We start from the raw sequence: 18,529 nt of genomic DNA, 5'->3' as shown, positions 1-18,529 counted from the left end.
TGTTCACTTTTGAAAATACAAATCCGTATTTAAGTATTTAAGTTGGTTTTATGTTCGTTCGCTTTTGGAAATATAGAAGAAATCGTATAAGAAACTAGATGAATATCCCACCGTGTTACTATGGAAAATTAAGTTGCATAATATGTACACAAAATATAATCGGTTTTGATAGCTAGCTGTCGACGGTTTTGGAGGCCGAAAACTTTTGATTTTCTGGCCGTGTGATCCGCGTGAGACTTGGGAAAAAAAATATGTACGCGTGCTTGCAGGGGCTCGAACCTCGGGTCTCCATCCTGGAAGCCGTATGTGCTAGCCAATCGATCTGCCACATGTTTTTGAAAAGTTAAATGAGTTACATTTTGTTATACTCTAGTTACATCCTAGATACAATGTAATTACAATATAATGTAACTACACTAGACCTAGTTACTGTCGGAAGCACTCCGAACCCCTTAGTATATTTGAAGGATGAATAGCTAAACACAATTCTTCCATCAAACATATTAAGACATCCGAACCCCTTAGTATATTTGAAGGATGAATAGCTAAACACAATTCTTCCATCAAACATATTAAGACATTCGACGCTCCAAGAGAAAGATATGTGAGACATTGTTGATATGTGAGACATTGTTGGGCCTTTAGCCTGCCAGTCAACTTCAGCCTGAGATGTGCCCGTCAAACCACTCGAAGGCGTCGACCAGATGTGTTACACAATCAGAAGACTTGACAAAATTGGCTAAAGATCTACAACATCTCAAATATCTTTAACTCATACTCATGTTTAATATGTCCCTAACAAAAGGAACACACTAAACACTTTCATCCAAGTACATGATATCTCAACTTAGGGAGTTCTAAGTTTTAAGTTCTAGATTCTAGGTTAGGTTCGAACAACTTATAACTTAGATACATAATTGGCCGAATAGTTAGGTTCGCGGAAGCATCTTCTACCCAAATGATCTTTCATGCAACCGATTAGGGTAAACCCAAGTAAGAACCATCCTAGAAGAAAGAAACTTCCCCATCAAAATCATCCTCCTCAGGAGTGATCTCACCTGCAACCAATTCTAAACATGCAACAATACAACAATACAAGCAAGAGTCAGCACAAATAAATTGTACTGACAAGCACCAAGCAAGCCTAGTACTCTACATGCATGGCATATTCAAAGTAGAGATAACATGGGATAATTTTAGCATAAAGCAAATTTAGTTTGCAAAGAGCATTTCAAATTTCAGATTTATTTTCAATTAAATTTCAGCAAGCATACATTTAGCAAATGGGCATCAAAATAGATGTTAAACACATATAACATAGCTCCTTATTGCCTTCCATGGTAGCAAGGATATAATCCACAAACCACATCACATTTTGAAGTTCAAATTCAGCTTTAGAAGAATAAAACACATGTCTATACTCATGACATATTCACACGCCGCTCTTGACCGTGAGCACGGCTAATCGATTAGTTTTAACTCTGCAGAGTACGTACACTTTACCCACATGATGTGAAATAATAATCATGCAAAAGCATGGCACGCGATACATAAGTACACGATTTATTACTCACAACAAAGCCCTTCCAAGATTCATGATTTAGCCTTACACCAGCACGATATGTGTTACTCCATCCTAAGCCATACTCGATATATGACCTAAAACCGTTAAGTGGCGGGCCCACGCCTTAAACTTAACGCCGTGGTGGCGGACACAACGGGAACCCACCACGTGGCACAATACCGTTGTATTGGACATGCTTAGTCACCTAAACTACCACTTCGGAGTAAATAGGAAGCTCCTCTGAATTATACGAACTCATACACACCGGCCTACCAGAATGTAAGGCTAAACCACAAATAATTTACTAAGCTTGGGCTATCCCATACTAGCACGTGTGGTTGTACTGTATACGAAATGAACTGATGCTGAGTAAAGTCCTTAGATCGGTTTGGGCACACTCTCGCTCTATCGGCACACAACTAAACACCGTATGTGTACCACATGAGGCACAAACCTAAAATCCATATTTTTCCAACATTTTATTTAACAAATATCACATTTTATCATTTTAATCCAGATCATAAAAGAATTCATTTTATATATGTAATTGAGCCCCAAATGGTAAGTAAACTCATCACTAAGCATGGCTAAGCATTTTTATAGACTTGTGACCTCAAACATCATTCTTAATATGACACAATGGATTGTTCCTAAGGTTTGGAATAATGGTTAAGGTCTTTTGTGGAGTTCAGGTGATAATGTAAGTTAAGGAGTTGATCTAACAAATTTTACAAGATTTTAATGGATTAGTGGACAATGGACATGCATATGTTGCAAACTTTCAAAAAAAAACCTCCAAATCATAGGTTCAATGTGATCAAAGAGGGGAGGTGGGCTTGCCTTGCTCTTCCACTCCTTGCTCAGCTACAAAGTAGGCCTCCTCAAGACTCGGCTGCGAATCGTCTTAACATACATATGCAAAAATCAAAAGTAAAACATACATAAAAATCCAACATGCTCTAAAATGAATGCTTTTTATGGAGTTGGTGTGCTCTGTGTTAATTTGATTTTCAGTGAAAGAAAATTCAATCTAACAGTTTACATCCAAAGTTACAGATTTTTAAAGTGTTTACATGTTAATTAGGTCCTAAATGCATTTCGGATTTTTGAGACATAAATCTTTATGATTCTGCTAAGTTAAACATTTTTATGATGCAGAGCATGAAAATATGATTCAAGCAATATTTAGTTTACAATTTTTAGAGTTAGGATGAATTTTCTACAAATTTCTAAAGTTCTGTCATTTTTCAGTTGATAGGAAACTAGTTTTGCATTTTCTCCAATTTTCTCAAATCATTTTTCTCTTGGGTCCACCAGTCAGCGAGTAACATTTTTCGCATAAGCCCCTGGGTTTTCGGGAAATAGATCCCGCAGCCCCTAGCACGAGTTCCAGGATTTTATTCAAAAAGGGACTTGCTTTTTATGTTATTTATAGATTAGTGCACGACCCCATATGTAAGTGACTGCTCGAGTTGCTAATACATTCCTGGGAGTCTTTAAATTTCAAAAGCCATGCCCTTGCTCTGGACAGAACAGAGCAGCAGCACAGCCGCGAGCTTCACAGTATCACCAGCGGCGAACAGCGGCGATTCAGCTCAAGCTCCCAAAACAAAAAGTATAGAGAATAACTGTGCGAACCTATTGGTGGCTTTCTTGCAAGCTTTGGTGTTTTATAGCGGCTGATAGGGTATTAGAAGCGGCGGCTAAGCTCGGCTTGCACATGCATGTGAGTTTTGAGGCTCGATCTAATCGTGCATGCGTTTGGTAAGGACTCTAGGGACTACTAGGAGGCTCACCAAGCAGCAAATGCGGCTCGGCGAAGTCTTGGCGACGGTGTACTGGTTCGGCGACGGCGCGGCTGCTACGGTCGTCATCGACGGTGTACCCCCAGGCTTCTACGGCAAAGAGAGGATGCATGATTCTGTTTAGATCAGCACAAGGTAGCTCTAGGCGAAAAATATTGCGCCGAAGCTCACCAGAGAAGGAGAAAGAAAGGAATGGCGTCGGCGGCCGGAGTTGGGGAAGAAGAAGAGGATCTCCCACCGTGGTCCACCTTGCGTCGATTCCTTCGGGATTCTTGATCTACAGGGGTTGATGAAACTCGTGGCGAGGTGGCTCAGCTTGTCACGAACTGTGGAAGCCGGGCGACGAGCAAAGGCGAAGCAGCGGCGTCCAGAGCGCGACGGTGTTCCGAGTTGACGCGGTCGCGTTCCCGAAGATTGGCTGCACCAAATGAGGCGTTCTTGGTGGTGTTAGAGACGGCATTGAGAGGGGATTACAGAGCGCATATTGAACGAAAATGGGGCTCACCGGATTGCGACGGAGTCGAGGACTTCTCTCGCCGGCGTCGGAGATGGCGCCTCCGTTCCCGGCGAATCCGAGGTGGGGTACCTCGGTTCTTCCGCGAAACGAGACAAGGGCGAGAGGGAGAGAAAGTTGGTCGGCCGATCGGGTTAAGTACGGTCGCCGGCGGAGATGGAGAGGAGGAGCTCGCCCTCTCCCGTGCTCGACGCGTGCTCACACGCGTGGCGCGCGAGTTCTACAGTGGGCCCGTGTGGAGAGGAATGTGAGGCTGACAATGGGGTCCCGCCATGCAGCCCTGGCCCACATGGCAGCGACTAGTGAGAGACAAGGAGAGGAGATCTAGGTTTTGGCCAAGTCTAGAACAGAGGTGGATTTCCAACTTTGGGTTCAGTTTAAAATTAGTTCCAGGCAAAGTTAGAGCTAGTGACCAATGGCAAAGTTGTAAAGAAAGGTTTGAACTATAGTTTGGATCAAGTCTTACAGCCTAGAAGTTCAAGATCGAATTTTGGCAGAGTGTCAAAGAGTGGTCCAGAGAACCTGTCAAAATCCTGTGCTTGAGTGTTTAGAGAGTTGATAAGCTAAATTAAAATTCACATTTGGTTTCTAAGGTCAGCAAGAAGTTACCACAAATTCTTCCCAGATTGATGAGTTGTTCCAAGAATTTTTCTTTGATCCATTGGTTTTAGTTAAGTATGAATATGATCCTATAATGCATATGCATACACCACAAAATGCACAAACAAGTAAGCATAAAAGTTTTAGACAAAAGTTTTATTTATTTTACTTCTTCCACCATTTCCATGTTTTCCATACACCCAAACTTGTGGTATGTGACAGCTACAATGTAATTACAATGTAACTACAGTGTAATTACATTGTAACTACTCCATTCATTTCACAATGTAAGTCATTCTAGCATTTCCCACATTCATATTGATGTTAATGAATCTAGACATATATATCTATGACTTACATTATGAAACGGAGGAAGTACTATGTAACCGCACTGTAACTACATTATCATCTCTATATAATTTAGATATAATGTTACATATATTATTTTAATACTTATATACGAATTACATTATAGTTATAGTGAAATTATATTGCAATTATACTATAGTTAGATTTGAAAGTTTTCTCCTTAAAAAACTTTCGACGGTTCTCTAGATAGTCCCAAATATAATTTGATTATCAAAACTAAAACAATTTGATATAATTTGAGCCTAAAAATAATTGAGATTGCATGTTTTATGGGAGAAGAAAGAAGAGATAATTTAGACCATAGATCTATTATCCAAAGGTTAGAAATAATTAGGGTGATATGGCTTAATAAGAGAAGAGAGAAATAGCATTACCTTCGCTTAGTAGGGATGAACTATATAAGTATATAGGATTTCTTTAAAGAACCCGCATGCTAACTTGAGACGATCGGACTCTTAATTGCAGCTCATGATTTTCTAACAAAATATATCCAAGCGAATTTAACACGGTGAATTTCACCTTAACTAAACCATATAACAAAATAAGATTAACATAGTCTTCACCCGATGCAACGCACTAGCATTTTTTCTAGTATTGCATCATAATTTTTTCTAGTATTGCATCATAAATATAAATATAGCTACTCTCTTTTCTTAATAATAGAAATCATTTCCATCCTTTCCTTCACACAAGCTATCGGTAAGGACCCAAAATTAATAGAAATCAAACTTTTTTTTAAAAAAAAATCAGGACGTAACACTACACCCAAGCCATTTATTACAAGAGGTTCCATGATTATAACGTCTAAATGTTACAAAATCATAGCTTGATTAAAAAAGGTTCATTCGACCCATCACATTGTAAATATGCAATTTCAGATAAATGTCATTACAATTCGCCTATTTATAGTCGTGTTACTGAAATTTTACAAAATTAAAACCATGCCATCACCGTCACGTTTTGCATATTCTCTCTCATCTACACCCACATATTAGATTCATCTTCTTGCTTTCATCCTTCCTTATCTTCTTCCTTCCCATCTCGCCGCCAGTGCTGGCACCGGTAGAGCAAGCCCCCCATGCTCTCTTCTCCATCTCTCCACCTCTTCCCCATTGCTCAAAGGGACGGCAGATCTAGGACGAGGGCAGCACAGAGCTCAGCGACCATAGATGCCACGACGGACCTTGTCGTTGCTGTTCCCAAGCGCATGGATGGGAAGCATGCACGACTTATCCTTGCCAAGCGCGAGAGCGGGAGCGAGGGAGGAGCAGCGGCCGCGAACGCCACGACACCGGAGAAATGGATTGCGCCGTGAGCAAGGAGAAGGGCGGCGCTGGTGAAGCACCCACATCCCCTCGTCATCCTCATCCGTGGTTGGGCGCACAAGCACCTCATCTTCATTGTTCTCCTACATGCGGCCGCATAGCGGGAGCCCCTCGCCATCATCATGTGAGGAGCAGCGGAGTGGCACCCCTTGCCGTCATCGTCGACGTCCTTGAGCACGCAGCCCATCTTCACCGAGCGTGAGCACTCCTTCCTCCGTAGAGGAGTGGGCGTGGTGGCGGCAATGTTGGGCATGCGACCGTCGCGACGAGGGCAACGCCGCCGAACACGCAGCAGCATGCGGCCGGCACAGCGAGGGCGGTGCTGCGGAGGACGAGGGCACATTGACGGTGTCACCGAGCACGCGGCAGGCATGCGGCCAGCGCGGCAAGGGCGCTGGTGGGAGAGCACGGTGTCATCGTCACGGGCTCGGCCACCACCGTCATTGTCGCTCGCAACGCAAGAAGATGAGAAGAGAGAAGGAATAAGATGGAGAAGGAAGGAGATGGATGGAAAATGTGACGGCAGTGGCATGGTTCTAATTTTGTAAAATTTCATTGACATCTGAAATGGCATATTTGCAATAACATGGATCAAATTAACCCTTTAAAAAACTACTTAAAATACCACCTCAAGGATAGATTTTCCATGTATGTATAGCGAGAATCTGCATAATCATTGTTTCTTCACCCTGGCTTATAAATTATATGCAATTCTTATCTTCTTTAAACAGAAAATTGGCTCTCCAAAATTAGTGGCCGACCATTGTGTTGATCAAATTGGTAACACATCACCACTGGCAACTAACGTTAAACCAAAGCGAAAGATAACATCGGAGAATAACTTAGCTGTAAATAGTCATTCTCCTAGATCGTGCCACCGCCATATCATTGAAGCCGATCTGATGGAAATGCATCCACCAAGAATGCTGCACCACATGGAATCTCCAATGTGATGCCTCCAAAAAGGTCATGACATCTAGGATGGATGTCGTCATCGCTATTCCAGTCACCCGAAACTATATTTTCACAACTTAAGCCCCACATCTACGATGATCTGAGCTCAACCTTCGATGTTGTTTGAGGGCGAGGCACGCACCAGCAACTCTCTATTCCACCATCTTCATCTATTTGGCAAGGCCGACGGCAATGATGGATAGGATAAAAGCGTCCCGCAGGTCCGATGACAACTCTGTCAGGGCATCGGAGCACATACGTATGGATCACTAGAAGCTAGATCTGGACAGACATCACCACTGCCTTCCTCAAGAGCTGCCCTTGTTGAAGTTTCCCTTCAGCGATGGCGATAAAGTACGCATATCTAATTCACCTCGCTTATAATCCAACAAAAATATACGGCCATATTGCCTAAACAATATGTGACTTCTCCATCTAAATATTGCATCTGCATCCATACCATGGTAAATATTGTCCGAATCCATATGCACCGGACATAGAAAACTCTTGTCATGCATATGTTTAATCGGATTTGAAGGTAGATCAGATCAGATGTCATTTCATCGGTTTATCTCTACGCTAAAGGTTCAGTCAGCCTTGGAAAACTCTCACATAACACCCAAAGTCCAGCCAATAATTTGTCATGAAGCTTACATTAAACCCATTTGGTCCACATGACTGATTTAGAGGCATTTCTTTAATGATGTTATCAGTGGGGCCAATTAGAGATTGCAATATGGCATAACCACGACGCAGCGTAATCTGGCAAGCCAATGGCTGCAAGGCCAGTACAGTCCAATGAGTCCATATCCAAGCTAAAGTGCTACACGTACAAATCAACGATGGATAGATCAATCCATCCCGCATGAGTCATCACTTATCACTCATAAGATATACCGGTCTAATCTTTTATAGATACTCATAGGGTAGGTGTACGTGTGTGCGTTATATGGGTGAGTGTGCGTATGCATGTGTTTGTTCCGTGTTTCTTAAAAAAAATAACTGAGGTTTTTTTTTCTTTTCTTTTATGTTATGCATGATTTATTTGTACTCAAAGCCTCGGTTATGTCTAGGGCAAAGTAAGAAAATTTTCGGAGCTCGAACAAATCTAATTGGAGCTCGAGCAAATCTAATTATGGCTCCTTAGATTGGAGAATTTCTATATAAATTTTAAAGGATTTTTATCATTAGGAATTTGTTTCTAACTTCTTTGTTTGGAACCTAGGATTGGAGGTAAATAAATTCCTTCCATATTGGAAATTTATACATGAGCTTAAACCTCTTTTTTTTTTCCTTTGAGTAGTCCAATGAACCTTGTGTCTTTGTCTCTCCTCTGTAGAGTCCATCAAAATTCCTGTGAGCCATCGAAACACGCATCCTCTTTAAAAATCCTATAAATTATGATAACACATGACATTCTAATTATGCGGTTTTTCTATTTTTGTGTTTTTGGACTCATGTGTTTCAAAGGAGCTTAGCTTGAATATTTGCTACAAAAATTATGTTTTCAGTTCCTATAATAACATCGAACTTCTACTGTGTGTGTGCGCTGATGTCACCATGTGCAGATTAGCCAGTCAACAATGTGTACCACATGGATGTTCTTGGCAAAGAATGAGCTGAAGAGATCAATTTGGCTAGGCAACCACTAGCCGTAACATCTGTGTTACAGTAGCGTTGCTTGCTGAGCTCGCTTGCAAGCCTTGTTGTTATCTGCACAGATGTGTGAAATGCTAAGCATCAGCAGTAGTAGTTCTAGCTCAGAAGCCATGACATTGTATCCAGAACTTCTACCGTTCAGCTATGTTTTCTACCGACTTGTTAAAATAAATTACTTAGATCACTTATTTGTAGGAAAATAAATTGGTTTCTACAGTTTGAAAATAAGTTTCTAGAAAAAAAAAACTTATGTTGCATTACATATATCACTTATTTTAAATTATTTGTTAAGTTTATTTCGTATAATCAAGCATATATTCCGTAACAATAATCTGCTACATAATTTACATCAATCTGGGATAGGTGATTTTGCTCACTAGAGGATAACAACGTTTGGTGACAGCGACTTGCTGTTTGTTAAAAGAGATACCTTTTAGAATCAAAATAGAGAGACATAGTTTCAGCATTGATTAATTAGGAAGTTGCAGTCAGTTCAAGCTCTTGTACATACTCCAAAATAGGACAGCTTGAGCATATATGAGGGCCATCTGTTTTTTTAGAAAAAAAAAATTCTGAATATTGTTTGTCCTGGTTGGATTAATATTTTCCGTTTATTATGGAGATATTTGATGTTCCTGAACTCTTTTTTTTTTTTTTTTGCAGGGATGTTCCTGAACATCTTAACATAACCCTGATCAGGATTACGTTTCAAAGAAAACAATAGGGGTTTTTTTTTTGAAGTTTTATTTCTATATGTGTACCCATTAATTAGTGAAACCAACAATAGCACTAACTAGCTACAGCTCTTTTTTTTTTTGAACAGTTAAAAACATGATAATGATCAGGATTCATTCAGGTTGTTCTGAAGTTTATGTTTATATATGTACAAACATTAGATAGTACATGATGAGTTTGATTGACTTATGGTGTGATAAGAGCAAAAGAAGAGGCCTTCCTCAGGTAGAGATAAAAGCTTCATTTTCACAAGGCATCAACACATCAAAATCATGCCCCACTTCTGCTCTAGAAACAAGTATTCTGTCCCAATCCCCCTCTGGCCACCTCAAAATCGAAACAAAATCAGACAAAATTATTCCCCTCCAAACTAACACCATCACCATCAAATTTCTTTGTTCAAATCAGAGAAGTAGTCGAATTGTGTGTTTCTCGGTGCATAACTACTCATTTCACGCTTAAAACACTCTGTATCAAAAATCATATTCTCCGCGTGGAATTCAACATTTTACATATTATATGATTATGATATCATTGTAGTAATAACCACATAAAAATTCATCCAAAAAATTTAACACAAAATAAAATGCTAGAACATCTTTGACTAATATTCCGCTGTATGTATTGCAATTCTATTCACTCTGACGAAACTTTACGGCCAATTTATAATAGGAAATTTGATGGATTTTCCCACTTCATCTCTTAGCTTCCAATTCTGGCATGTCTTACAAAAAGAAAAAAGAAAGCCAGAAATCAACAAGATATGCACAACACTTCATCTAAAATTTCTACAAAATGACTAATCTCGAGTAAGCCCAACAAATATTATTTACGTTCAAACACATTTTACAAATTTTGAATAAAAAAACAGCATGGCAGTTCCATCTTTAGGTGAAAGCATAATTCAGGATTATTTTCCAGAGTGAAAAAGATCTTAACATTTTTTTAATTACACGGCAGACGACACGTACACACGTAACACCGTACTCACACCTCCACGAAGACGTTCCCAAACACATGCTCAAAGAGTCAAAAACTAGCAACACATCCATAATCTCATCGAAATCATATTAAAAGCTCACATGTATATGCGTAATATCTGTGGGTACCAGGATTTGAAACCTGGTGGATGGAGGCATGCACCCACGAATCTTAACCATTTTAAGCACGCATAGCAGTGTCTTACAAATTTTTAGGTTCAAACACAATTTACAAATTTTGAATAAAAAAACAGCATGGCAGTTCCATCTTGAGGTGAAAGCACAATGCAGGATTAATTTTCAGAGTGAAAAAGCTCTTAACCATTTTAAGCACACATGGCAGTGTCATCATCTTGAGGTGAAGGGAATAATTCAGGATTTATTTTCGGACTGAAATCCCTGATTTCCTTTAAATTTTAGTGAAAAATCTCTGAACTTTTTGAACTACTAGCAAAAAGCAGGTTAAGAAAAAAAGTACAAAAATATTTTACCTACCACTACTCCCTTTCCTTCTTCCCCTCCCCCAGGTGTTCGATCACCACCACCACAACTCCACTAAGAAACCAAGGCGGCCACACTCCCCTCTCCACTCCCATCTTGCTTCCTTGAGCGAGCACCCCAGCTCGCCATCAGCCTAAGAATCGCCAATCCATGGTGTCCAAGAACTCGCGTACTGAGTAAGGATCGAAGGGAACCGAGCAAGAAACCAAGAAACCATGGTGTCCTAGGTGGAAATCGTGAAATCGAGCAGGCGGCAACCATGGCGCCGTAGGTAGGAGTAGAGGGAAGGAGGAGGAGGAGGAGGCAAATGGGGAGGGGAAGCGATCGGAGGAGGCGGCGGCGGCGAGGCGAGTGATGGAGGAGGAGGCGGCCGTGGCGCGGCTGGGGTGCGACCAGGTGCTCTCCATCCTGCACCTGCTCCCCGCGGAGTCCGTGCTCTCGTTCGCCGCCGCCTGCCGCGCGTTCCACGCGTGGGCCTCGTCCGACGCGCTCTGGGAGGCGCTCTGCCGCCGCGACTGGGGGGCACGGGCCACCGCCGCGCTCGCCGAGCGCCGCCGCCGCGGCGGCGGCGGCGTGCCGTGGCGGAGGATCTACGCCGAGGTCGCCCTGCTCGGCGCGCTGTCCGCGCGCCGGGTCCCCGTCAAGGGCGCCTCGCCGCGGCCGCGGGCGTCGCACTCGCTCAACCTCGTCGCCGGCTGGCTCGTCCTCTTCGGCGGCGGCTGCGAGGGAGGTAATTAAACCCTTTTTTTTTAACTTTTCCATCTGTGCTTAGATTATTTTGGACTTTACTTTGTGCAAATAGGAATTTGATATCTGCAGTATATATATAGGCAAAATGAACTGAAGTTGAACTGGTTAGGATTAGTCTCACTGATCGACATGTAATTGGAAATCCTTAGTTTGGCATAGCTGTTCTTTGTATTGTTACAGGTGGTTGATTTCGCCTGAGATATGGAGTTTTTTTTGTTTTGTTTGTTTGTGCCCGCTTAAAAGTTAAGATAGATAAATGGAATACAGTATGAGTGGTAGTATGATCAGTGATAAAAAAAAATCACTTTTCTTAGATTCATGATGCCATTTGAAGAAGAAAAAGGAAAAAAAATGAAGAAACTCCTGCAGTTTAGAGAGAGAGAGAGAGGGGGGGGGGACTCATGCTTAGGAACTTTTGATGCTACTGGATATTATACCTTTATTGGATTAATTAATTAGAATAAGAGATCAGTAAGTGCTACTGTGATCAAGACTATTTGACCTAAATCATAATTAAAATCATAGTACTCCATAGAAGTTGGAAGCCCTCTTAACTGTAGCATCACTTCTATACTGTACTGACTCAGAAAAGTAATATACAATAATACATGCACTAAGGTAGAAGAACTTGGTATGCTCTTGTGAATGCTTTAGGTCTATTCAGCTTATTGTATTATTTCATTTTTGTTGTTGTAACTTAGTTTAGTTCCATTTCATTGTTTCTAATTTCTTTGGCATAGCTTGAATGGATTAGGGTCCTTCAAAAGGTAGAATGAATAGAGGTGCTAGCGCATATAGGTAGAAACAAATCACTACAGAACATAAAAACTAGCGGCAAACCGAAAGGAATAACATCTTCAGAAACTAATCATCCTATTCCCTAAATTAAGGCTTACACATGCACCAATGCTGTTGTGGTGCCTGGTTGGGGCCCAACTGTGAATCACATAACACCATATTATATTTGGTTGTTTGCCTTGATTGGTAGGCTGAAAACTATCACAGTACTTGATCTAGTATGTTGAAAAGAAATGTAAATAAAACTGACTTCACTTGGAGACAGTAAATTTCTCTATCTGACATCTTTACATACATGTTGATTGCTAGGTATTTAGCAAAGTGATCTTGATTATAAGATCAACTTAGTGCCGACAATATTTAACAGCTGTAGTAAGCTCTGCTGTACTGCCCCATTTTTCATTTAAAATAGACCAAAGTCATGTGCTTATGTTATTTTCCTGTATTATTTGCATTTTGGAAACAATCCTATTTAGTTTCATTTACTAGTCACTTCAGACAAAAGCTTAAATTGTTAGGGAAAGATGCAAAATCTACTTACCTCCTGACACTCTCAAGCCGGGCTTATTCAGGCTTATGGCATGAATTTCACATGGTATTTTGCTGCTAGGAAGTATGTGCAAGTGCAACCGTTCTCAAATGGTACCTTGGCACAAGAGACAGGACAGCAAACCCATCCTAGTCGCACACAAGTGGACAAACACACACACACCACAAATTACTTTATAACAAAATAAGTCTAGCGGGTCCTCACTTTATCATACTGTTCCATGCACTAATCAGGAAACCCAAGAACTTAAAGAGTATGTTGCTTCTTTATCCCCTCAGCTATTGATGCCATGTGGAGGTGTGCTTTAGGAATATATTCTGTGTCAATGCACCAAGTTCAGAAATCAACCCTCAACTACAAACATGGGCATTTCACTCTTGAACTATCAAAACCAGTTACTCAAATTACCATGGTTTGGGATGACTTGGCCTATATGAGCTGATCACCTCATGTGGAATCTTGAAATAAGATCAATCAACACCATTTACTTATTCCTTTGTAAAATAAGAATTGAGTTTTAAATACTAGCAGCATATTGGAATTTTGATCTATTCATACTGCTTTGCTCTTCCAAATATCTCTTATTCGAACAGAGGTTTTAGCTAGTGGTCAAAAATCATAAATTCCAACAAAGGACATAATTGTTTGGAAGTTCCTTCTTTTGTCTAAAATGGTGGAGATGTTCCTGCTCAAATATTCTAGTTGCTTTGATTAAACATGCAGATTGATGCTCATAATTTATTCAGTATAGAAATGTCAATCTCATTCTGTAAATGAATATCTACCTTAGTGTATATGGTATCTAAATAATACTTTTGATCATTGGCAATTTCATATCTGATGGATTTCATTGTTGTTTTTATTTATGGCAATGGGCCCTGTATGATTTCATAGAATTTGACACAGACAATAACAAATGGGTAGATTTGAGATTTTTTTTTATAGCAGTGCTTTCTTTCGAGCACAATTTCCTTTTATGTAGTTATATCAGAGACCCACATTTTGTTCTCTCTTCGTACACAATAGAGTGGCTACATAGTACACACTGTCCTTCTATAGCTTTTTCTTTGTTTTATGAAGACCTATGTGATTGGATTTTATCCCAATCTTTTATGCTTTCTTACTCTGCAGATGTCTGATGTTCTCTATTTGCTCTAGTTAGGTCGCCATCTTGATGACACTTGGGTGGCATATGTTGGAAATGGAGCTGGGAATAGATCATCTGCTGTGTTTAGCTGGCAGCAATTAGACTCTGGCACTCCAAGTGGTCGTTTCGGTCATTCATGCTCTATAGTTGGAGATGCATTAGTCCTTTTTGGTGGAATCAATGATCAGGGGCAGCGTTTGAATGACACATGGATAGGTCAAATCATTTGTGAAGAGTCTCGCAGGATGAAGATCTCATGGAGACTGCTGGAGGTAGGCCCACATGCACCATATCCTCGTGGAGCTCATGCAGCCTGCTGTGTGGATGATAAGTTTATTGTAATTCATGGTGGCATAGGGCAGTCTGGAAGCCGGCTTGGGGATACATGGCTTCTTGATCTCTCTAATGGCCTCCGATCTGGCATTTGGCACCAAATAGAGGATACTGAGCCTTTGCCTTTATCTCGTTCTGGCCACACTTTAACTTGGATTGGTGGGAGTCGCATGGTTCTTTTTGGTGGTAGAGGATCAGAATTTGATGTGCTTAATGATGTCTGGCTGCTTGATATCAATGAAAGGTACCCAAAATGGAAGGAGCTAAAGTATGACCTGTCTAGTGTTCTAGGTGAAATGCCTTTTCCACGGGTTGGGCATTCAGCAACGCTTGTCTTAGGTGGTAAAATCCTAGTGTATGGTGGAGAGGACTCCCAAAGGCGACGGAAGGATGACTTTTGGACCTTAGATTTACCTGCTCTGCTTCAATTTGAGTCAGGTTCCAAGAAAATGACAAAAAGGATGTGGAAAAAGCTAAGAATTGATGGTCAATGCCCAAATTACAGGTCCTTTCATGGGGCATGTGTAGACACTTCTGGCTGCCATGTGTATATTTTTGGCGGAATGGTTGATGGCCTTGTGCATCCTGCTGAAGCCTCGGGTTTGAGGTTTGATGGGCAGCTGTATCAAGTGGACCTTGTGTTGCATCTGTAGATTTTGCATGTTGGTTCCCTTATGAATCTGAGAATTTCTCAGTATAATGTTTAGATCCTAATTATGTCATCTTGTGTAGTTTTCACATCAAACTGCTTGATAATAGATCTGAAGATCTCCCTGAAAATATTTCGACAAACCTTTACCATGTTGACATTCCACCTCGCAGATATTGGCCACTATAATGATGGTCCAAACTGGTGCTCGTCTGCCAACTGCGGAGGGATGCATACCTGTCTGCCATTAAGAATGAGTTTGTCTGCATATGGGTTCAAATTGGCATTCCTTTGTCAGGTACATATGTTTCCAAAGAATGTTTGTCAATACCATCCGGAGCAGATCGTTGTTTCCTTACCACTGATGGGCTCTCTTATGACCGTGAAAAGAGGGATATCGTTGCCATCAATGACAAGACTGAAACGACATGGTTGAGGATTGCTAGGGACCATCTGGAGCTGTTCTTGATCTTAGCACCCCGGTCACAAGTTGGCTCAGCGCAGGTTCATGCCCGTATGCATCGTTTGAATTGTTGTCACATGCAGAAAACATGTCATGTTGAATTGAGCTCATGATGGTGTCTGTGACACACTGGCAACAGCATACATTACGGAGGCTTTCGTATGGTTAGAGCACTGGTTTGATCTTGGGTCCACTGATACTAGATCACGTCTGAATCTTTTAACGGTGCATCGACATGCAGGTTATTGGCATGTGCACATTAATGCCGTGAATTGGGACCAGCAGTGGTTTGGACTTGTTCCAGTGGGGACCATTTGCAGAATGACTATGTGATCATGCATCAGGGGATAAAATTATGGAACTCCTGTTCATATCCACCCTGTGACAGCAAGGTCTCCCTGCAAGCATCAACAATTCTACACCAGGATCATCATTCACCATGTATGAAATCTCTAAACAGTTTTACCATTTGTTTTTGAGTTTTAGCTAGTGCTTTCTTTACAGTTTATTTTATTTGTAGGAGATCCTGTAGATTCTTGATATTTTCTCCATATATCTCGGTGTAGAATTAACACCCTATTTTTCACTTTGTAAATTCTGTTACTGCTTTAGTCAACACCCATGAATAAACTGATAATCTTTCTAGAAGCAATGTAGTTGCAACTTGCAATGTTTCACAGCTGATATTGGTCTAAATCTTGGATGTGACCATTTCTGGATAACCTACTTTTACTGAAGTTGGTTTCTATCTCCCCTGGTTACTATACTTTCCATTGGGAAGAGGCAGGACATGCTATCTATATCAATGTTCCGTTTTTGTTAGTGCAACTGTGAATTTGTGATTCCTATTTGTTTGTTATCAACCATAACACATCATTACTGAGGATTTCTGTAATACGGCTGTCTCTTTCCCTTGTGCAAATACTTGTAATTCCTATTAGATAGATGTAACAAACTTGGGCATTTGAATGAGCAACAGAATCTACAGTGGGTGATGTTAGCAATATACTTGACTCCTTGTGAAATTGGATACACCTGGTGATATATTTGAAGAATGTAAACAAAATTGAAGTCTTTGAAGTCCAAATACTATATGAACTTTTACTAATATTACGGTTGCCTAGGGTGATGTATCACTTCTTATGCAAAGATAGTGTTCTGAAATGAATATGTAACTTTGTTTTCGATTTCTGTCTCTCCCTCTCTCAGGGGAACTTTGTGGTGTTCTCTTTCAATTTGAGCAACAAATGTACGTCTCTGTCGATTTTTCTCTTCTATTCACTGCAGGTGATGGCTTAACACAGTAGATGATTTAAATGAAATACCGTAGCACCTCTAGGCTGTAGCAAACAAATAATATTTCCAACTCGGAATTTGTATAAATGTTTTGCCAATGAACCTTTTTGTCATTGCTTTATATAGTGCTATGATTATTTCACCTCTCTGTGCAACAGTTTCTCCATGGACTCCTCTTTTACCGGTATTCATTCGAAATACAAATAGCATTCCAGTTAATTTTTTGTTACATTCTAGCGAGTAAAATGCATCGGCATTTCACGGTTTCTACATTTTCTGGTACATTGATTGTATTAAAATTTTGCTTGTAAATTGTGGCTGTGGTTGGGAAGGCTGGTGACAGTGAGTGATGCTACAAGCCTACAGTAGCATGTATGTGAAATGTGATGGGAAAGCAGGGGACCAAGGCCAGATAGGAGCTTGGCAAGCCCTGATTGGTGAGATAATTTGCTGGTTTGTTACTCATTTTTGAGTGGTCTCCTCAATTTTCGCTATAAAGTTCGTTGTCTCTGATCTTTACAGCAAAGTTTGTTAGAAATTCAGTAGTTTTTCACAATGCAACCTGGAGTGAAAAAAATTATGTTGTCGCCATCAGTCAGGTTTCAAGCTTGAAGGAGAGGACATGTGGAAGAAGATTTAGAGATTCATTCATAATTTGGTAGGGATTGATATTGTTTTGTGTGATGAATTGGCGGATTTTAATCTGAACAAACTTTTGTGGCAAAGGAGCAAAACAAACGATTTCTCGATAAGTTGAGAGGATGCAAAATGGTTTAGACAGTAATTGGTCCTATCTATGAACCTACTTTTCATGTTACAAATAGATAGTAATGCACAAATAAAACTCGGTGCAGTCGTACAGCAGGTTGTCTATTTGGTGAATTCATATGATTAATGATTTGATTGTTTGTTAACTCAATATTCTTCATACAATATTGAGCGTGTGAGCTTTACAAAATACTCCCACTTATTACAAATGGATGTTAATATAATAATAGGATGACATCACTGTAGAAATATAAATTTAAATTGATAAATGATGTGAACATGCTACATCAGCTATTCAAAATCGTTCATTTAAACTTTCAAATACCTAAAACCACTATCCAAAACCATCTTAGAGGTTAATTTAATGGTATTACAAAGTTTAGGGGTTTGACGGTTTGTTATCTGTTTTTCAAGTTTAAAATACGTTTGTTATCTGTTTTTCAAGTTTAAAGTACTACTAGATGGATTTCTATAAGAGTTTAGGGGGATGTATGGACTTTTTCGTCGTTCACACATATGAAACTGATGTCGAAAATCATTCAATAATCCATGGGATAACAGAAAAAGTGTCACAACCGACCGGCTGGAAATTCGTCAAACTTTTTAGCGAGTTGGCAACTACCTCACATGGCTTCCAATCAATCATGTGATCATGCCTGATCATTAGGGTGACAGATAGTTGGGAAATTTCGAAAACAAGTGATGATTGCAGGCTTTTCTTATCCCCTATCTACCAGAAAATGCAAAAAAGAAGTTTAGGAATTCCTCC

The 18,529-nt window shown here is 40.3% G+C and overlaps 1 protein-coding gene and 1 long non-coding RNA gene across 5 annotated transcripts; one reads left to right on the top strand and one right to left on the bottom strand.

The window, feature by feature from the left end:
• Positions 1-672: 672 nt before the first annotated feature.
• LOC9268376 (uncharacterized) lies at positions 673-4,019 on the bottom strand. Its single transcript, XR_001548091.3, has 5 exons — positions 3,875-4,019; positions 3,541-3,787; positions 3,361-3,459; positions 2,405-2,467; positions 673-1,070 (listed from the first exon to the last, which is right to left on the bottom strand). It is a non-coding gene; the product is annotated as an uncharacterized lncRNA (long non-coding RNA).
• A 7,011-nt stretch (positions 4,020-11,030) lies between these two features.
• Positions 11,031-16,411, top strand: LOC4344994 (F-box/kelch-repeat protein At1g51550). Of its 4 annotated transcripts, XR_001548368.3 has the most exons (3): positions 11,031-11,736; positions 14,267-15,531; positions 15,624-16,411. XR_001548368.3 is itself a non-coding variant. In XM_015795091.3 (2 exons), exons 1-2 carry the CDS (start codon positions 11,361-11,363, stop codon positions 15,235-15,237), a joined length of 1,347 nt encoding a protein of 448 aa, XP_015650577.1. In that variant the 5' UTR covers positions 11,031-11,360; the 3' UTR covers positions 15,238-16,411. The 4 variants fall into 4 exon arrangements, 3 of the variants coding, with proteins under 3 accessions (XP_015650577.1, XP_015650578.1, XP_015650579.1); XM_015795091.3 differs by having other exon boundaries at positions 14,267-16,411; XM_015795092.3 differs by having other exon boundaries at positions 14,263-16,378.
• Positions 16,412-18,529: the final 2,118 nt, after the last annotated feature.

This window comes from Oryza sativa, chromosome 8 (assembly GCF_034140825.1).
Source record: "Oryza sativa Japonica Group chromosome 8, ASM3414082v1".
NCBI classification, from domain to species: Eukaryota; Viridiplantae; Streptophyta; class Magnoliopsida; order Poales; family Poaceae; genus Oryza; species Oryza sativa.
The sequence above is the reverse complement of the archived record's forward strand: the minus strand, read 5'-3'. Positions and strand labels throughout refer to the sequence as shown.

Coding starts and splice junctions, on each gene's coding strand:
- LOC4344994 (XM_015795091.3), top strand. CDS start 11,361: ATGGAGGAGGAGGCGGCCGTGGCGCGGCTGGGGTGCGACCAGGTGCTC. Junction 11,737..14,266: donor CGGCGGCGGCTGCGAGGGAG/GTAATTAAACCC, acceptor TGCTCTAGTTAG/GTCGCCATCTTGATGACACT.